Here is a 20,061-nt window from a genome sequence, read left to right on the forward strand (position 1 = left end):
GAGACGTAGTTACAGAAGGTATTAACAGTGTGACACAGAGTTGAATTTAGACATCAGTAGTGACTGGTTATTGTGTGTACAATCTTAGGCTTGAACAACTTCTTCACTACTATTTCTGAACACGATACATTGTCCCCTTAAAAATCTGGTTGGGGCCCTGGCCGGTTGGCTCAGTGGTAAAGCATTGGCCTGGCGTGCAGAAGTCCCGGGTTTGATTCCCGGCCAGGGCACACAGGAGAAGTGCCCATCTGCTTCTCCACCCCTCCCCCTCTCCTTCCTCTCTGTCTCTCTCTTCCCCTCCCGCAGCGAGGCTCCATTGGAGCAAAGATGGCCCAGGCGCTGGGGATGGCTCCTTGGCCTCTGCCCCAGGCGCTAGAGTGGCTCTGGTCACAAAAGAGCGACGCCCTGGAGGGGCAGAGCGTTGCCCCCGGTGGGCGTGCCGGGTGGATCCCGGTCGGGCGCATGCGGGAGTCTGTCTGACTATCTCTCCCTGTTTCTAGCTTCAGAAAAATACAAAAAAAAAAAAAAAAAAAAATCTGGTTGGGAAGTCCAATTCTTAAAGGGCTCTTAAATTTATTATTCATGATTTGAGTTTGAAATTCCAGGTCTTTCTGGCACTGATAGTCTAAAATGATTCTTCCCCGTTTTTCAACAAAGAGACGTCAGGCTCCCAACAAACAGCTACTCCTGGGCTCTTTGAACTCTGTTAACTTGTCTTTTGACAGCAGAAATCCTATAATTGGTTAAGTATGATTAATAACTAATGAAATAGGGTTATGTAGAAAAGATCTGGCTTACAGATAAAAGTCATTTATTTATAATTGTGCCCAACTGTCCTCCCCATGGAGATTTGGCTGGAGAGCAGGGTACCTGTCCAGAGTCCTTCACTCTGTGGTGAGAGGGTCGCCGTCTTCCCCTGCCCCGCGAGCAGCGAGAGGCGCACCCGGGGTCGGGGGTCGGGGCCCTCGGCCGGCAGTGTCGGCCTCAGCACTGCCAAGCGGTGGGGGAAGCGTGTTCTCCCCAGGACGACTGGAACTCAGACGTGTTTCAGGCCCCTTTTAACCACCTTCCAGTGGATTTGTGTTTGCAGTGCTCCCACCGCATGGAGCAGTGAGTGAGCACACACAGAGTAGTGTCAGGCTTCAAACAAACCACACCCCTCTTCAGTGAAGATGCCTCCCGGCAAACATCCAAAGCACGCTGGAGCTCTGGGAACAAAGACGCATTCCATTTCACCAAAATAAAAAACAGTAACTCAGAGTCAGGTTTAAAAATCCATTTCCTAGTTTATTCATCCAACATTGAGACCAGGCTGTGTCTTAACTTACACACTGATAAATGCCTTTTGAGACTAGAGTGTGGAAATTTTTAAAAATCTCATCCAAGAAGTATTTTTCTCTTAAAAGACAAATTCGGGACACAGTGAACTGGATTTTCAGTGAGCAGATGCTGGTTTACTACATCACCGTTTTCCGGGATGCTTTCTGGCCAAATGGGAAATTGGCCCCATCGACCAAAATCAGAAGCAAAGAACAAAGTCAGGAAACAAAACACAGAGCACAGCAGAAGCTCCTCGAAAACATTCCAGGTGAGGCCTGCGCTCCGCTCCTGGAAGTGGAGACAAGGGAATGTTAGTCCTGTCAAGGTGGTTTTCATTTCTGTCTCTCGGGAAACGCTATTTACACTGAAAAATGATCCCACTCTTTTTTTTAAATCCTTGCTAAAGAAATTATATTGAGAATCTTCCCTGGCCAGTTGGCTCAGCAGATAGAGCATTGGCCCAGTGTGTAGATGGCCTAGGTTCGATCCCAGGTCAGGGCACACATGACAAGCAACCATCTGTTTCTTTTCTCCTCCCTCTCCCCCTTCTCTGGCCCTTCTCTCCCCCATCTCTCTCACCTCCCCTCTTCCAGCCAGTGGCTCAACTCATTCAAGCCTCGGCCCCGGGCACTGATAGCTCAGCTGGTCTGAGCATAGGCCTCAGGCACTAAAAATAGCTCCGCATTCGAGCATTAGCCCCAGTCAGGGTGCATATTGGAGTCTGTCTGTCTCCCTTCCTCTCACTTAAAAAAGAAAAAGTAAATTATACTGAGAATCTTAATAAGAACAGTACTGGTTATAATTCTTTTAACTAGAAGAATGTTTTAGAACAAATAATACATTCTGCTTTAGAAAGCCTGCTAAAGTAGTTTTGAATGCTTTTTAATTGGGTAGCAATGTATTACAATTATAGTTTGTATACATGACTTATGTTGAACAATTCTAAATAATCTTTTTTTCTTTAAACATGATTATTCATGTTCCTCAGGCCTTAATGCCTTTACTTTTTGTGTATCTATCATGTAATATATCCTTCACCGAATTATCTGTGCATTGTGCATTTTACTAATAATAGCTAATGCTCTAAACTTAATTTTTCAGATATGCTTCAGAGCCTTGTTGGACAGCAAAATGCCCGTCATGGTATAATCAAAATATTCAATGCACTGCAAGAAACAAGAGCCAATAAGCATCTGCTATATGTGAGTAATTTAAAACCTACCAGAGGGTTAATTGTTTAATTTTATATTTCTATTCCCACCAGGGTAGATTTTAATTTCTTTATATTCTTTTTTTTTTTTTTTTTTTTTTTTTTTTCATTTTTCTGAAGCTGGAAACAGGGAGAGACAGTCAGACAGACTCCCGCATGCGCCCGACCGGGATCCACCCGGCACGCCCACCAGGGGCGACGCTCTGCCCACCAGGGGGCGATGCTCTGCCCATCCTGGGCGTCGCCATGTTGCGACCAGAGCCACTCTAGCGCCTGAGGCAGAGGCCACAGAGCCATCCCCAGCGCCCGGGCCATCTTTGCTCCAATGGAGCCTCGGCTGCGGGAGGGGAGGAGAGAGACAGAGAGGAAAGCACGGCAGAGGGGTGGAGAAGCAAATGGGCGCTTCTCCTGTGTGCCCTGGCCGGGAATCGAACCCGGGTCCTCCGCACGCTAGGCCTACGCTCTACCGCTGAGCCAACCGGCAAGGGCTTTATATTCTTAATCATTCATATTACTTGTAACTCTGAACTCATTTCCTCTGCTTCATTTTTGTTTGCCTGTCTCTGAAATCTGGTTGAAAAGAAGAAACAAGTACCCCTGGTGGGTGCACAATTCTTATCCTGTGATACTATTTGTCTCTCTTGACTTCTGATGTCTGTAACATGGCTGCTTGGTTTTCATGTTTCAGCAAAGCAAGCAGTTTCCCAGGCACCTGTCTGGTTAGAGTTGGCAATGTTAAATTTGGCTGATGGCGTGGCATTGGCTAACAGGCCACAGAGTAACTGTGCAGCCCATCTCCTTGAGAGTAACCTGTCTGCTGAGAATGATCTCAGACCTAAAATGGGACTTGTCTCCTAAACGTAGAATCTTGAGTACACGCTTAGGAGAAGGAACACCGTCTTCTCCTCTCTGTCTCCTCTCGGTCCAGGTGCTGATGGAGCTGCTGCTGGTGGAGCTGTGTCCCGAGCTGCGAGCGCACGCAGAGCCCCCGAGGGCCAGTCAGGTGTGAGGGGACGAACAAATCACCGGGGAGATGTCTGTGGCCATCGCCATGAGCCTGCCCTCTCTTCCGCAGAGGGCTTGCCTGAGCGCGGCGCTGACGTCCGTTCTGGTGACCCCCTCTGGTTCGTGGGAGGTGCGCAGAGTGGACGCGGTGCAGCCGACAGAAACACTACTTCTGATCATTACTGGTTTCTGTTTTAATAAGACTAGAATACTCTCAAGTTCAACATCCTGACTGAAGTATCAATGTTCATATGTGGTAAGAACCTAGGAAATATTATAAATATTTATGAAAAGTTTTGTTTTAAAATAAAGAACTGTGAATATTGTACAGCTAATTTCCTCACTGAGGATTTTGAACATTCCTATAATTCATGTGTATTGAAGAACATTGTTGTGCAATGCTTTATGTAAAGTTGTTGTGGAAATTTGTCTTTATTTTTACCAAAGATTTCCCATAGTTTGAAGTATTTGAAGCAATAAAATATAAAAATGAATCATAGAGTTCTATGATATTTAAGATGCTTCTTCCTCAAAAAAAAAAAAAGGAGGCCGAAACACTCAAGGCAGTTCAAATGTTTACTGAGTGCCCTTCTTTGTAGAAAACACTGTGCACGTAACTACTTCTGCAAGGAAAGAGATCGTTTGCTGCCTCTTCTCCAGACACAGAAGGAATATGGGAAGAAGACGATGTATGATGTGAATGACAGGAGCCAAATGGGTGCTGAACTGACGCATTCGGTGGTGGGACTGAGCTGACCTGAGGATGGGCAGAAACAAGACCTGGAAACAGAAAGTGGAGGGGAGGGAGGGGCCTCCCGACGTTTAGGGACGTGATTATGTCATCATTGGTTGACGTATGGAGCAGTCTGATGGACAGTGGGGGCATTAGGAGAGACCAAGGTACAGATGTTTTATTGCAATAGCAGCCCCATTATCACATGGGCAGCTCAATCAATTTTCCTGGGTTTCACCATCTATTATGCAGTGATAATAGATAAAACACTTTCTCCTCTCAGACCCCCAAGAATATTGAAAGCAAAACAATTAATAGGCAGAAATTCCACTTGAAATCCATAAAAGAAAAATGGTATTTTAAAGTGTTATTGATTATATCATTGATAGATCATCCCTGCCAAAGTTCTTGATGTGAAACATAACTTCTGAAAGATAAATGATTAAACATTAGTAGACTAAATTTAATCTTCATGATTCTTCTAGTTTCAGCTCTTGGATAATTATTTATCAAACCAGGATGATATTTGACACGAGATTAAACAGCCAGAGTTGGCTGTTTACAGAGACAGGAACTATCCTCCGTAGGGACGCAGCAGAGACATTCAGAGAAGAGAAGCAGTGTGAAGTCACCAGCCCTGGGGACTCATTGGAACCGTTCCTGAAAACCTCCCGCTTCTGCATAATTTAACTATAGCTGTTAGATTTATACTGCAAATGAGAAAACCATATTGACTCCTCAGTCTTTCTTTAAGATAAATGTTCATTTCTCATGCACTGTTTTCTAAGTAACCCTACAAGAGTTGTGATCCTTTTTGGGAAAGGCTAAGGGTCTGGGGCCCTCAGCTCACTTCCGTGAAGACTGACGGGCCCATCACTGTCTGCGGCAGTGGCCATCTGTCCACAGGGGGGACCTCCGCGGGGCACCAGCTCTCTGGTAACAGCGTAAACAGAATTTTCATTCTGTGTCAGATGCACTGAAGACATTTAAGCCCAGCATATCACCACGTGTCACACATTAGATACCTATGTTTAGGAGTTCTCAGACTTGTGTTTTATTTAAAATTTTATTTTTAGTTTTTTTTGCAGATGAAGGACAGTTTATTTGTCACTGATGAGAAAAAGCAGCCAGGCAGAGTTAAAGATCAGTTAAAAAGCAAGCATGGCACCTGCCCTGTGGTGGCGCAGTGGATAGAGCATCGACCTGGAACGCTGAGGTCGCCAGTTCGAAACCCTGGGCTTGCCTGGTCAAGGCACATGTGGGAGCTGATGCATTCTGCTCCTGCCCCCTTCTCTCTCTCTCTCTCTCTCTCTCTCTCTCTCTCCCTTCCCTAAAGTGAATTTAAAAAAGCGAGTGTGAGGAGGGGCAGGGTGCAGCCGCTCTGCCCTCTCTTGTGTTCTTTACTTTGGATAAAGAGAGCAAATCTATTCAATGTGCTGTTAAAGTCAACAAACACCACTATATTGCATTCCTATTTGAAAAATCTTAGAGACTTAAGGAACTGGATTAGTGTGGAGGAGGGAACCCTGGTTGTGAACTTGGGTCTTCACAAGGATGAGGAGTGTTACACGAGTGGTATTACAAGAACAAGAGCAAAGCAAGCGGGCTCGTGTTGTAGACGGAGATCGGGTTAGACACATGAACTCTTACACGCTTGAGATATTGAAACATGTTCCTGGAGGATAACAGTCTTTAGTAGAGATTTTCATAGACAAGGACTGGTTTTCAGGGATGGTTTAAGTTTATACTTTTTTTTAGAGATTTAAAGGAGAAGCATATGACCAGTTGAGGAAATGTCACAAAAAATTCTTTTTGAAATTTCTTCCTTTTAAGACAAAATAAAGTTCAAATAATAAGACAAACCAGAACATAAGACAAGGCCAGGCCCTGGCCGGTTGGCTCAGTGGTAGAGCGTCGGCCTGGTGTGCGGGGAACCCGGGTTCGATTCCCAGCCAGGGCACATAGGAGAAGCGCCCATTTGCTTCTCTACCCCCCTCTCCTTCTTCTCTGTTTCTCTCTTCCCCTCCCGCAGCCAAGGCTCCATTGGAGCAAAGATGGCCTGGGCGCTGGGGATGGCTCCTTGGCCTCTGTCCCAGGCGCTAGAGTGGCTCTGGTCGGGCAGAGCGACGCCCCGGAGGGGCAGAGCGTCGCCCCTGGTGGGCGTGCCGGGTGGATCCTGGTTGGGTGCATGCGGGAGTCTGTCTGACTGTCTCTCCCCGTTTCCAGCTTCAGAAAAATACAAAAATAAAAAAAAAGACAAGGCCGGGTCACTGTCTGCCATGCGGCACCTCTAGTGACGGCCCTGCAGAGAGCTGCATCTGCACGGTGAGGACGGGCTCTTACTGAAATCCACTGTCAGAACGGATGCTTGTGATTTTTTAAATACTGTGACAAACATTAGTTTAGTATGTTCACAAAGAAGATAGTGAGGTATCTTCACGGCGTATCATTTTCAATTATTTTTGTTTTCCAGATGAGTCCCTAGTTTTCTGCCTGTCAGTTCTATTTCCTGTCAGCTTCAGCCTTCATTGTTGTCCCGGGTAGGAGGAAAGCCTCTCTTTAACCATCTTTGGTTACGGTTCCATATGGATGACTTCACTGAGAGATTTTTCACATTTTATCTTGCTTCAAAATACATCTAAGATTTTTAAAATGTAGAAAATGAGGCACAAAGAGAACATCTTGCTTTGAGATTGTCTTAGGAATATAGCAGTTGTTTTATTCATTAAATTCAGATACTTAAGGGAAGATACGGAGGGAGAAAAGTCTAAGCATTTATTAAACTTTATCATTAATCAGCCAATTTGAGAATTATTTATAATCTCTTGAAATACAAAATGTCCCAGAGATTTTGTGCAGTATTAGCTTTAATAACTTTAGAAGCAGAAATGCTACACAAATTTATTTTTAAAAACATCTGAAAGTTCCTTTACATTTTTTATTTATTTTTGTGAATTTTAAATTTAAAAATTTAAGAATTTAAAATGAAAAACGTCTTCAAAACTCATATATAAAATTTTTATAAGTTGTGTTAGCATTTGTACTTCTGAAGTTCTTACACTGAGGCTGCACCAGTCTCTGGGACACTGTATTTAAAGAAAGGGAAAAGACACTTGCTTTATGGACTCGTTTTCGATATTTGACGTGGTCTAGGCCAGTCTGTAGGCTAAGAGCGGGATTTCTGAGGACTCATCCAGCAATCTGATCCTGTAGCTAGCAGCTGCAAAGTTACAGAGTACAAATTTAAGAGCAAAGGTAATATATCATCAGTAAAAAACCCAAAGTAATGTAACTCGAGATGCGGAAAGTAAACAAACATAGCTATTATAAAAATACACACATTTTAAGCTGTTAGGATGGATGATCTTTGTTGAAATGCACCGCGGTCTAAATTCTCTGATGAATAAGTAAAGAGTGAAGTTCATCTGCCAATGCAGGATTCAGACGACAAGCCTTCAAAATCAAAGAGTCAGTTATTTAGATATATTTTAGATAGTTGGATCTTTCTTCTTTTAAATAATTTTTGGTTTGTTTTTAGGAATAGTAAAATACAGTGAATTTCAAGGTAGACTCTTAAGATACACATGTATTCTGATTTCTTAATCAGGGAAGTACAAGTCTATGCAAAAAAAGATTATACTAAAAACATCCATGCTGCTATTATTTGAAAGAGAGAAAATTTTATCAGTGTGAAGAACAAACAAAATTTATATACTGATAACAGAATTTTTGCGATACGAGTTATTAAAATAATATGGAAAACATTAACATTTGGCTCTCAAACTTGTTATTCTCATTGTATGAATAGCAGTATCTATAATCTTATTTTAAAGTATTGAGTTGTATTATGACTGAAGTAAACAGTGATACGTAATAATGAATAATTTCATAGATGTCAAGAACTGGAATGAGACATCAGAGGTTACTACATCCAAACCTCACTCTCTGCAGAAACTGTCCCTTTGGTGGCCGTGACCGTCGGTCATGGCCGATATTTGCTTGGTTGCTCCTAGTAGCAAGAAGTCACCACCTTATAGGAAAAACTTTTATTATTTCCTAAACAGTTATATTATAAGATTTTTCTTTATGGTATGCTAAAAATTCCTTCCATGTACTTTAAAATCACTGAAGGGTCCTAGGAGAACTATAAAGCTGGTTTCGTAGAAACCCCAAGAGGTAAAGTACTATATTTCTTCATGTATAAGACATACCCTTTCCTGAAATTTTGGGGTCTAAAAACTGGGTGCATCTTATACAGCAGTTGTAATTTTTTTACTTGCATTTCCCGCTTTTTCGCACTTGTTTTTGCACTCATTGTTGAAGACAGTGATTCATCATAAGACACAGAGGACAGCTAATGGATGGGAGTTCTGACAGTGATGAGGAGTTGTATGAATTTTATGATGGATAAAACTTGAGTTCAATAACTTTTATGTAATACATCTTTTTTCAAATTTCAGGCCCCAAAATTAAGGTGCATCTTATACGTACATGGAAGCATCTTATACACGGGGAAATATGGTACTTGGCAGTCAGGTAGCCTAACAACAGAGCAGAGAACACGCACGGGTCTCCTGACTTGAGGCCACTGTCTCTTCATCCATGCCTTACGTTTCCCATCATGCACTGCTAGTGGCTAGCATTCTGCTCTCTTCCTCTAGTTCTCTTTCTGCAGGACAGCCTTTTACTTGGCGAGGCCCACTGTCAGGACCTTCTTGTACCCTTTTTTTCTGAATAAAATACTCAGTTTCTCTTATGCCTCATATGACAGGATTCCTGACCCTTCACGGATTTAGTGCATCTGAATTTTCTCCATTTTCAAAGTATCTCCCATAAAATACAATGGCCAAAATTGAGTAATGGGGCCATTATCTCCCACAATATGGAAAATTGTTCTAAGCTTGCAAGTTATTTGTTTTGCTGTTTTACTTAAGATAAACATATACCACAGCTGAAACTCTTTTTTACATTGATGAGAGAGAGAAAGACAGGGGATATGTGTGTGGGGGAGAAGCTTCAACTCTTTGCTCCACTTACTTGTTCCATTTAAGTTGTGCCCTCCCTGGTTGCTTCTGGAACAAGCCCTGACCAGGGATCAAACCTGCACCCTCAGCGTGCAGGGATGATGCTCTGCTCACTGAGCCACCTGGCCAGGGCCTTGAGGACACTTTTGACCCAGAGTTTTCTGTGCCTCTAGTTATTTAGAAAAGAGACTAAGGATAGCATACAATCTGAAACTGACTTGGTTTGGAAAGCAGTGTAATACACAGAACATTTAGGTTTTAAAAAAGTTAAAGACAACTATTCATAGTCATAAGTGGTATAGTTATAAACCCCTCAAAGGGTGGCTGCATTTGTGTACTGTATTCCTATATAATTTAGGGTTTCCAGACTTGCCTGCCAGGATCCCCCAAACTCTGCAGTTCCAAGGATCTTCAATAAACATGCTTGCGTCCCACTCCTGGACTGAGCTTGAATTGGTCTGAAATGAGGTCTGGGCTTTGGAAGTTTTGAAAGATCCCTAGGTGATGTTAATACACGACAAGTTTGGGAACTGCTGTCTTGTCAGACTCAGGCAAGGGGTTCTGGAAATTGTTCCTTGACTTTTTCCCCTGCTCAAGCTGAACAATTTGTGTATTCCACGGATTGCTGTGTACATTTTCTGATGGTGTCATTCTAAGTTGACTTTGTGTATGTCATGCACCTAAGGGGTGCACATACTTTTTTCTTTTTAAAAAAAATACTTTTAGTTACTCTTCATAATGACCCTCCCTCTCCCATGCCTCCCCACTTTTAACAGTTGTTTGATTTTTAGATGTGAAATCCGTGTGGGATTTGAATAACTTCATCACAGAGAGGAGGACATGAAAGGGCTTATTTTAACTGGTTACCTCAGACTCAGGAACATTTCTTCTCGGTGTGGCAGATGTCATGCCCAGGAAAACTGGTAAAAAAATACTTTCCTTAAGGTACTAGAATGAGGCTAGGGGTCACAATTTCTTTTCTGGGTGAAAGAAGGCATGAATATTCTGGCTTTAAGGTTTTGGTGCTGGGCTTTAGGCTGAAGATAGTGACAGTGAGAGAGAACAGTATAGGACTTTGTCATCATGCTAATAAGAATCTGACAGAATTGTCAGCAAACTGTGTGCATGACTGACAAGCTCCACAGAGGTTTTCTGTGCAGCAATTGAGGAGGAAAACACACTAATCCATAAAGACAGTCAAGTCTTGACTAAGAGCCCAGCGATTTCTGAGTCAGTGTATGTCTGTTCTCAGGCTCACGTACTTTAGAATAATAGTGTTTGGCTGTGGCTTCGTCCTTTGTGACCCCCAAGCCGAGCTGCAGGCAGCGCGCGTGGTAGAAAGACGCTATGGCCATGCCTCTGCTGATGAACTCGGGGAGGCAGTCCGTGACCTGCGCTATCATGGGGACGTCGTGAACCTCGTCGTAGTCAGCAATCCTGGGACCGTGGAAAAGTGTGAAATGAAAAGGACATCGGTTATGTTTTACATTTTCACAAGCAACATGTCTGGAAATTGTCCTTGTGCCCAAAGTGATTTCCTCATTCCTACCCGTGGGAGTGTTAGCAAAGTTGTTGTGTGTTGAAGGGTGCATGTAACATAGTTAATACAAGGGGAAGAGTCGCTGTTTTGTAGCTTCCCTGGGGTTCTGCTCGTCAGGCTTAATGACCACTAGAAAATAAAAGGTGGTTTTCTTATAATATTACTACTTTAAATTTAATATTATGGCAGATTTCAACAATGGGGAAAAAGTATTTTCTGGGTTTTTTTGGATCATTTATTTAAACATTGACCTTAAATTTGGACTTTAGCCTGACCAGGTGGTGGCACAGTGGCTAGAGCATTGGACTGGGACATGGAGGACCCAGGTTCGAAACCCTGAGGTTGCCAGCTTGAGCCCAAGCTCACTGGCTTGAGCAAGGGGTCACTCGGTCTGCTGTAGCCCGCGGGGTCAAGGCACAGATGAGAAAGCAATCAATGAACAACTAAGGAGACCCAATGAAGAATTGATGCTTCTTATCTCTCTCCCTTCCTGTCTGCCTATCCCTGTCTGTCCCTCTGTTTCTGTCACACACACACAATAAATGGACTTCAGTTATATGATAGAAGACTAGAAAACACACTAAAACACTGGCACATCTATCTTTGTTAAAACACGGGCAATAGAAAGAACTCATTCTATATAACCCGGATGCAAATATGGAGAGTTGTGTGAAAATGAGATCTAGTCAAGTCCATGTTAACCCTCTTGTCATGGGGAAGAGGAATGTGAATAATGTAAAGTTGCAAAGATTTTAAGAACTTTAAAAAATCTTAGTTTTAGTTAAATGGGCACTTGGAGGTTTGGGACATTGGTGATCACACTTGTGTGTGACTTGCTGCCTGGAAGCCAAGATGTTCGGGAGCAGAGGGTAGAAGCAGCTCCCGGTCCCCCCTGGTCCCGCTGCTCACACAGGCCTGGGGGAGGGGGAGCCCGCGGCTCTGTAGGAAGGGCATCACTGGGCGGGCGGGCGGAGCCATCACATGGCTGTGGCCGCTCTGGGGAATGTCCCCGGCTGTATTTCCTGGCATGCTGCTTTTGTACATTATGGATAAGTAAATGTAGGAAAGTTCATGCACTCAGAGAAAAGAAATTTCCGTGTTTTATGGAAATTTCCAGATATTTTATAAGATGTTAGTGTTGGAGACATCTAACCATTACTCTCATTTTATAGTCCTTCTCAAGCTATACTGCAGTTGTCCACTTACAGGACCTGTGGCCAAGGATGTAGGAAGAAATGAATTTAATATTTAATTTACATTTCTAGTGTGCCAAGCTATGTTAAGCACTATGTAGCAGGAAGGTATAAGTTAATATTTAATATACATTTCTAATGTGCCAAGCTATGCGAAGTACTTTATATACACTTTTTTTTCTTGTTTTTTTTTAATTAATTTTAATGGGGTGACATTGATAAATCAGGGTACATATGTTCAGAGAAAACATCTCTATATACACTACCTTTATAATCTTGCAGAAGTATGTTCTTCTTATAAAGCAATTGATGCCCCCCCCCCCCAAAGTTAAGGAACTTGTTTAAGTCACTTGGCTGGTATACAGAGCTAATAGAACAGAATCGTACTATCTGATCCGGTAGCCATTAGTTACAGGTGGCTATTTAAATTAAAATCCCATGAAATTTAAAAGTTCAGTCAGTTGCACTAGGCACATGTCAAGCGCCCAACAGCCATCGTTTACAATACTGGAGCAAGTTCTATGAACACATCTGGCACACATCATCCAGTAAGAGTTTCTGTAAATACATTCATCCAGCTTATTTACCTTTTGGAAAATGCAACACACTTGGTGAAGAATTTCATGTTATAGTAGTACTCCACGAGATTCCCTTGAGCATAGACATTTCCACGCTCCGCCGCCTCCCGCAAGCAATGCAGGGCTGCCTCGGTGTCCTGGCGGATGCCTTGTCCGTAGAAGTACATGAGCCCCAGGGCTCCCTGGGACTCCAGGTTTCCGTTGCCGCATGCTTCTGAGTGCCAATAAAATGCCTTAAAAAAGCACAGTTTCACCTTGTTACAGGGTGACATTCCAAGGGAACACCAGTAAGAAAAACATCTCTAAAGAGAAGAGAGTACTGTGATTTCATCTCTAGGAAACAGTTCTAGCCCCGGGAAGGCACTTCAGGCTGGCATCGACTTCACATGCCTTACAGAGAGGGCAAGCCTCATTCTAGATGAAAATGGGCCCTGTTTCTGTACATGGTGTCCAGAAAGTGGAAAGGTGGCTACCCCGGCACACAGGTTATGTATGCCTCCATCACGGTAATTCTACTGCAATGCTGACAGTGAGACCTGGAACATTAAAGGGGAGAGAGCGAGAGGGAGAGGGAGAGGGAGAGAGAGAGGGAGCCCACCCGTTGCTGTCTACCCCATCAGTGCAGGTAAGGTCATGGCCTAGGCCTACAGGGAGAGGAGAGAGAGAGAGAGGGAGCCCACCCGCTGCTGTCTACCCCATCAGTGCAGTTAAGGTCATGGCCTCGGCTGACAATTCCGCGGCTTAGGCTTCAGGATTCTCAGATTCTCCACAGGAAGGATCAGAGGGTGGGAAACGGGAACAAAGCATCTACGGGGCTTGGAGACACGCCTGCTACTGGGCACAGCAGAGGGCAGAGTGTTTGAAGCTGAGGGGAGTCGGGGCTCCCAGGATCGCGGAGATGGCACTTTCCAAATCAAAGGCATCCAAGGATAAAACCTGCAGGAGACCCACTGAGTACTGGCTGAGTACACAACACAGCTGAGCATTGGCTTAATACTCAGCTGCTGTGAACGTGGATTAGTTCAAAACATTATTTCCAGGTGGGTCTTAAATTGTCCAGTGCCTCTTACAGGTTTGCCGTCAACGCCTCTTACAAGTAGAACTTGGCCCTACCTTCCCCCTATAAGATATCTTGGGAAATATTTCAGTCACTGATGATGAAAGATATTCTATTTCTGTGAAAATCTTAAATGGATTTAATTGTCAATTAGTTCTTTGTATATTTTACTTATTAGTATCATTATCACTTCCTCAAATCACATGTAATAATTTAATCACACTTAAAAGGATTTGGGCTTTATTTCGGGACTCTTCTAGCTTTTATGGAATAATGTTTTGTATGAGTAGCTTTTTATAGAACACAGAATACTCTCACATCTGTGAGCCCTGGGAGAGAGGCAGGGAAGGCGGTGTTCATGGATGAGTCAAGGGTGAAATGAGCTTGGACATCTTAGATTTAAACTTTCTTTACATTTTAGAGAAATATTAGAGATTCAAAACCACTTATTCTCACCTCCCTACTTTTAAAAAAGAAATAAAAGAGACAAACAATCTAAGTATAATGCCAGCATTGGAAAAATAGCTCAGTGTTACCTTTTCTAACTCTTTGGGCTCTTTGGTTGAGTAATACAATCCCAGGATACTCTGAGCCTTCACACTGGCCTTTGGATTTCCACTGTCTGCAGCAAAAAGCCACAGCCTGAAAGAGGGAGAGGAAGCAAGCTGTTACCTGTTTCAGCATTTGATTAAAAGGAAAACTCCTTTCCAGGTAAGATTACCTTTCAGCTTCCTCAGCCGATCTCTTGACGCCTTTCCCTTCGTAGTAAGCTCTCCCAAGGTTGTAAGCAGCTGCAAATTTTAAGTGACTTGCTCTGGGACATGGAGAATCGAGTATTTTCTTCATGCAGTCCACTCCTTTTTCCTTCCACAAAGGAAAAGAACAAAAAACCCTCGTTTTTAGTTTTACTCAAACTAAAATCTTTCTCCTGATAACATAAAGCAGTCACCCTCTGACATAATTCCTGACTCTTGTGCCCAAGCAGTGTGTGTCCTGGGCCAGCAGGGCAGGAAATGAGGGCAGAAGTGGCGGGACATCTCCTGGGCATTCCCAGGAGCCCGGGCTCCCAGAGCTGGGCGACAGCATCTCAGTGTGGTCTCCGCCCTTCCTCCCAACCTCTAGGCCTTAGTCAGAATCTGCACAGTTCTTGGAACTGACTCAAGTGCAAAAATACACTGCTCACCAACATTAGGGGATATTTCTAAATAAATGAAGCGATAAAAAAAAAGCATTTGATTTTTTTAATTAAACAAGAACATCAGAAAAGCAAATGACAAGTCAAAGAAAATTGTTTGATCATGCAAATGAGGTGCAAACCCAACTTCTATTCCATTGGTGAAAAGGCACTATACAGAAGGCTGAAAGTACTGGAGTATCAGCACGTTCCCTAATCCCCTAATTTTTGCGAGCAGTGTAGCTGCAACTTCTTTCACATTTAGAATTCAGCATTAGAATGACTAAAAAAAATACAGGAAAGCATATTAAAATTATCGACATGTAATGGTAGCAAAGAGAAGAGGCTAAAGGAAAATTTTTCACACAAATGCAAAAATGACTTCTGCTATCCTTTGAATGATAAAAGGTTAGAGATTGTTGAACAGTAAGGATAGAAATATTAAAATATAAGTAGTTTTAATATTATCAAATAATCCATTAACAATGAAAGCTTAAACACTGTGAACAAAACAATAACTTACAGCATTCGTAGTCGTCCCCAGCCCGTCATAATACATTACTCCTAGCTGGTAAGTTGCTTGATGATCCTGTTCCTTGATTTCTTCAAACTGTTCTATTGCTTCTTGAAACCATCCCTATCAGGTCCCAGGAAATACTGAATCATTTTTATTATCTTAAAGTAATCCCAATTATTTAATTCCTATGCAAATCTAGTTAGTTACAACAAATAAAATAATAAAAGACAGCAACAAATGTATGGAATTTCAAGTAAGTCACTGACAATAATCAACACACTAAAAAATCCATTAAATAGGCCTAAATGTGGCCACTGAGGAAGTGACCAGGGGGAGTTAGGTAAGATTCTCATTGGCTTTCACTCTTATTCTTGGCTATTCCCAGTGTTCTCTGGAACACTGGCCTTGCCCTCTGCTCCCACTAGCCTGGCATGTCACACGCCACTGCTGAAGTCTGAGACATTTCATCAGGGACCAAAGCCTCAGAGAAAATGTGAACATCAGGATATTTACTATTATTAAATATCCACTATTACTATTATGCCTCAATTTGCTAGCTAGGGGAAGGCATGTGTGACACTCTAAAATTATCTTTCTCCCCTACTTTAAAAAGCTGCATGTTTTGCATTACTGATTTACAGCTCCTCATACTTAGACAATTTGTAGCAAATATGTTAAGGTATAGCAGGCGTCCCCAACCTACGGCCCGCGGGCTGCATGTGGCCCCCTGAGGCCGTTTATCCGGCCCCCGCCACACTTCCAGAAGGGGCACCACTTTCATTGGTGGCCAGTGAAAGGAGCACTGTATGTAGCAGCCCTCCAACGGTCTGAGGGACAGTGAACTGGCTCCCTGTGTAAAAAGTTTGGGGATCCCTGGAGGGATTAATAGGGGGTGTTGTATCTTCATTCACCATGAAAATGCCTCACTCTAAAGAATAAATCATTTGTAATGGTGGAAAGTCTATTCCTGAATTGGAAGGCCATTATTGGGAAGAGCAGGCTAGAGAAAAACGTTTGAAAGACACAAAAATGGTTGAATTTCTTTTTTCATAAACTGTCCAAAATCTTAACCAATATTCATTTTAAAGAACACGATGTGTAAACGACTACATTGCTAAGGTTCATTTTCCATTTTGGCTAATGTTTGGCTTAGATTTGAGAGTGAAGGAAAAGTTAGAACATACAGAGGTAAAGTAAGAAAGTGCTTTCAGTTTTCCTGATTTTAAATACCATATACATGCTAGAAGATCTCAAATACAGTAAGTCCCCGAGTTACAAACATACGACTTCTGTACAGCTTTACTTAGGAACAGAGTGCCACAGGGCTATTGGTAATCAACTGCAGGTTGGGCGTGAGTGAAAATGGTATCACAGAGTTACTCGACCCCCATGGCAGAGAACTAACCCAGGAAGACCTTGTGGAACTAGAGCAGCAGCTGAGAGTATTTACGGAAGAAAACAGGGACCTAGAAACCTCAGAACCGAAAAAGTTTTGTGCAAGAGAGTTAGCTGATGCTTTTCATCTCATTGAAGCAGGAATGGCAAAGTTAGAGGAGCAAGATCCTGGTACAGGGTTAATTTATAAGGGAAGAATGGATTTTACAATCGACTTTAAACCAAAATGTCCCTTATAAATGACTTTCATGGAGAAAGGTCAGGTATCTCCTTAAGCTGACACCAGGGTATCACACTTGAAGCCACAGATCTGTGGAATCTGACAGTTTCCCTGAGTTACAACATAAGGCCCGGTGCACGGGAAATTTTGCATGTGGATCTAACAGCAGCATGATACGAAATGAAAACAAAGAATGTACCTCTTCAAAGTACAGTTGACCTCGTAGGAAATACGCCATGGCGTCCCCTCTTCTTATCCGTTCCTTCAGGAGCTGCAGTGCCTTCTCCACCACATTAGCATGGCAGTACTGATCTAAGGGAGGGGAAGAAAGCCATCTCTCCTGGTTCTCACTCCTGGCCTCCGTCGCTAAGGGAGACAGTATTATCATAGGACCTACGCTGTGCCTTCTATAACCAAGAACTATTCATTGGTTTTCAAAGAGACCCAGTTTGCTACTAGGCGGGCGCTCTGGCAATGCCACCCTGTGGGCGAAAGTCTCAAGTTGAGGCTTAATTAGAGCCACTCTAACCAAATGAGCTAACTACTCCCAATTTATTATTTAATTAAAATGGTAGTTTTAAGGGCCAACTGCAAGTGAAGTATGGCATTGTTCTCAATAGAAATGGCATTGGCCTTCCCTTTTCCAGAAGGGTATCCTAAAACCCTGAGTGGATATTCAAGATTGGGATCTAGGAAACTTCTCCCCCGATGATTTAAATCTCATTTCACGTATTCTTACAGGACAGCTAGGAAGGGTTGGGACGTCAACCACTTCCTTGACAGCAATAAGACTCATATTTCTTGTATCTTTTTTCCCCTGGTGTCTAGGTTAACGTTTAGTGAGAATATTATCAGAATTTGTACCAGTCTTTTCCTTTCTCCACTGAAAGATTTTCTGGTACTTAGCAGCATACTGGGATAAAGAGGTATAGAAGGGGTCCTTGGGCAACTTTTCACTGGTCAACTTCATCCTGTTTCCACAACGTGTAGTCTGTAAACAAACACAGAAAATACAACAGAGCTATCTTCCTCCATAAAAATGTGAAGAGACTCCATCCCACTTAGCACTCATGAAGACCAAGCTCCCCAGACTGTCTAGGGGCAGGGCACCAAACTACCAGCTCTGGGTTGTAAATATTCCCGGGAGAAACCAGGGCCCTTTGGGACTATGAGAAGGTACACAGCCACCCTTCACGTGTGGTAGCACGGCATGGGTTAGTGAGGAGAGCTCTGAAAATCCCAGGAACCCATGGGCTGCAATGGGTCATGTCACCCGCCACAGCTGCTGTCACAAGTAGGATCTGGTGACACTGCCCATAGATACAGTTCTTATGTGTTGGTGCCTTCCTGTTACCCTGTACCTGAATCTCATCAAATAATCCACTTCCCATTAAGGCATTTGTCTATTTTACCTGGGAATACGCTTTACTTTAGCTGTGTTGTTCAGTTTCATCTTCCCGTCTGTACTGGACTGCCATGTTGTAAGATGGACCACGGATGAATGAAAAATCAGAGCCTTCATATAAAATGGAGAGGTTGCCTCATTTGAGATGAAGAAGTCCAGCGTGGCCTGGGCTGAGGGGAGTGAGACAGTGAGCTCAGTTGTTGCTAGGCTTTTTGTTTACTCCTTCGCATTCCACTGTTCCAGCCGGCTTTCACCAATCAGGAACTAGCTTCCGGGAAGGTTCCTGATTGGTGGTGAAGAGAACTCAACAGCCTTCTAGTGTGTGTTTGGAAAGCTTCATTTGCACAATTATATGACACTATTTGGGATAATCAGTTGCTTCATTAATGAGAAGGAAGTGCAGAAAAAGGAGATAATTCAGTATATTGGGGAAAGAAATCACTGAAGTATCTGTAATTTTGGAAGACTCACTTCATATTTTTAAGAGTCTATTTCCTCATCTGTAGTTTGGATTGTAAGTAGTTTGAACTAGAAGATTTCAAAATGTCTGTTCTTAGGTATGTCAAATTCTTTGATTATAAGATTGCAAAAATAGTATAATTGCATTAATGAATATGAAAGTTCCAATGAGCTTTTGGGTGAAGCAATCTTAGGTCAAGTATTTAAAAGAAAATTGAAATGGGATGATGTATGTAGCACTTAGAAACTGGTTATAGAAACTTTTATTTCGGTGAAGTCGTTCAGTGCACTACTATATCCCAAAAGAAAACACCTGGCATATTCAGGAAGGTCGTGGGAAATGAAACAAATCAGGTGACAACACTTCTCCTCTGAAGCCGTGCAGTCTTCTGCACTTAGTTCTGCACCTGGTTTTGGTTGCCGGAGCTCACAAGAATTGGAGAGGGTCTAGAAAATATAAAAGATTTGCTGACTTCTCACTAAATGCCAGGTGTTCTTTGTTCTAAGTGCTTCACAGGCACTAGCTCCTACAAGACTTGACGGAATAGGGGCTATGAAGGGCCATTTAATGTATATGGAAACTGAGTCACTGTGAGGAAGTGAAGTAACTTGCCTCAGGTCATAGGGCTGCGACGGCTGGGACACCTCTCGCACCCGTGCACTTCTTCATTGATCTCCAAACAACAAAACTAATATAGGACTTCTGCAAGAGTAAGCCAGAACGCAGTACCTTTTTTTTTTAACTTAGTACTTTTAATTTCAGAAAATAAGAACTAAGAGAAGATTTTAAAAAGAGTAGGGTTGGCCCTGGCCGGTTGGCTCAGTGGTAGAGCGTCGGCCTGGTGTGCGGAAGTCCTGGGTTCGATTCCCGGCCAGGGCACACAGGAGAGGTACCCATCTGCTTCTCCACCCCTCCCCCTCTCCATCCTCTCTGTCTCTCTCTTCCTCTCCCGCAGCCGAGGCTCCACTGGAGCAAAAGATGGCCCAGGCGCTGGGGATGGCTCCTTGGCCTCTGCCCCAGGCGCTAGAGTGGCTCTGGTTGCAACAGAGCAACACCCCGGATGGGCAGAGCATCGCCCCCTGGTGGGCGTGCCGGGTGGATCCCGGTCGGGTGCATGTAGGAGTCAGACTGTCTGACTGCCTCCCCGTTTCCAGCTTCAGAAAAATACAAAAAAGAAAAATAAAAAAGAGTAGGCATTTATTTCTGGAAGTATATTGGTTAATCAGAACA

The 20,061-nt window shown here is 43.1% G+C and overlaps 2 protein-coding genes and 1 pseudogene across 2 annotated transcripts in view; 2 read left to right on the forward strand and 1 right to left on the reverse strand.

Annotated features, from left to right (window-relative positions):
* The window catches only part of SNX25 (sorting nexin 25), a 98,781-nt gene extending 94,747 nt beyond the window's left edge, over positions 1-4,034 (forward strand). The window contains exons 17-19 of the mRNA XM_066235142.1: positions 1,407-1,588; positions 2,422-2,522; positions 3,459-4,034. Coding sequence (XP_066091239.1) covers positions 1,407-1,588; positions 2,422-2,522; positions 3,459-3,539 — 364 coding nt within the window. The 3' untranslated portion in view covers positions 3,540-4,034. The remainder of the gene's footprint in view (positions 1-1,406; positions 1,589-2,421; positions 2,523-3,458) is intronic.
* Positions 1,526-18,842, reverse strand: LRP2BP (LRP2 binding protein). The gene is made up of 10 exons (XM_066235143.1): positions 18,379-18,842; positions 17,831-17,957; positions 17,166-17,278; positions 15,358-15,471; positions 14,382-14,524; positions 14,197-14,302; positions 12,613-12,836; positions 10,555-10,729; positions 7,609-7,721; positions 1,526-1,608 (listed from the first exon to the last, which is right to left on the reverse strand). Exons 2-9 carry the CDS (start codon positions 17,934-17,936, stop codon positions 7,656-7,658), a joined length of 1,047 nt encoding a protein of 348 aa, XP_066091240.1. The 5' UTR covers positions 17,937-17,957; positions 18,379-18,842; the 3' UTR covers positions 1,526-1,608; positions 7,609-7,655.
* On the forward strand, positions 13,009-13,150 carry LOC136309827 (small nucleolar RNA SNORA1; annotated as a pseudogene).
* Positions 18,843-20,061: the final 1,219 nt, after the last annotated feature.

This window comes from Saccopteryx bilineata, chromosome 6 (assembly GCF_036850765.1).
Source record: "Saccopteryx bilineata isolate mSacBil1 chromosome 6, mSacBil1_pri_phased_curated, whole genome shotgun sequence".
Taxonomy (NCBI): Eukaryota; Metazoa; Chordata; class Mammalia; order Chiroptera; family Emballonuridae; genus Saccopteryx; species Saccopteryx bilineata.

Excerpts from the sequence above, each read along its gene's own strand:
- LRP2BP (XM_066235143.1), bottom strand. The coding sequence starts at position 17,936 with ATGAAGTTGACCAGTGAAAAGTTGCCCAAGGACCCCTTCTATACCTCT. Across the intron at positions 17,279-17,830 it reads GTGGAGAAAGGAAAAGACTG|ATCAGTACTGCCATGCTAAT; the intron begins GTACAAATTCTG and ends CCCCTCCCTTAG. Across the intron at positions 15,472-17,165 it reads GTCAACTGTACTTTGAAGAG|GGATGGTTTCAAGAAGCAAT; the intron begins GTACATTCTTTG and ends GGGACCTGATAG.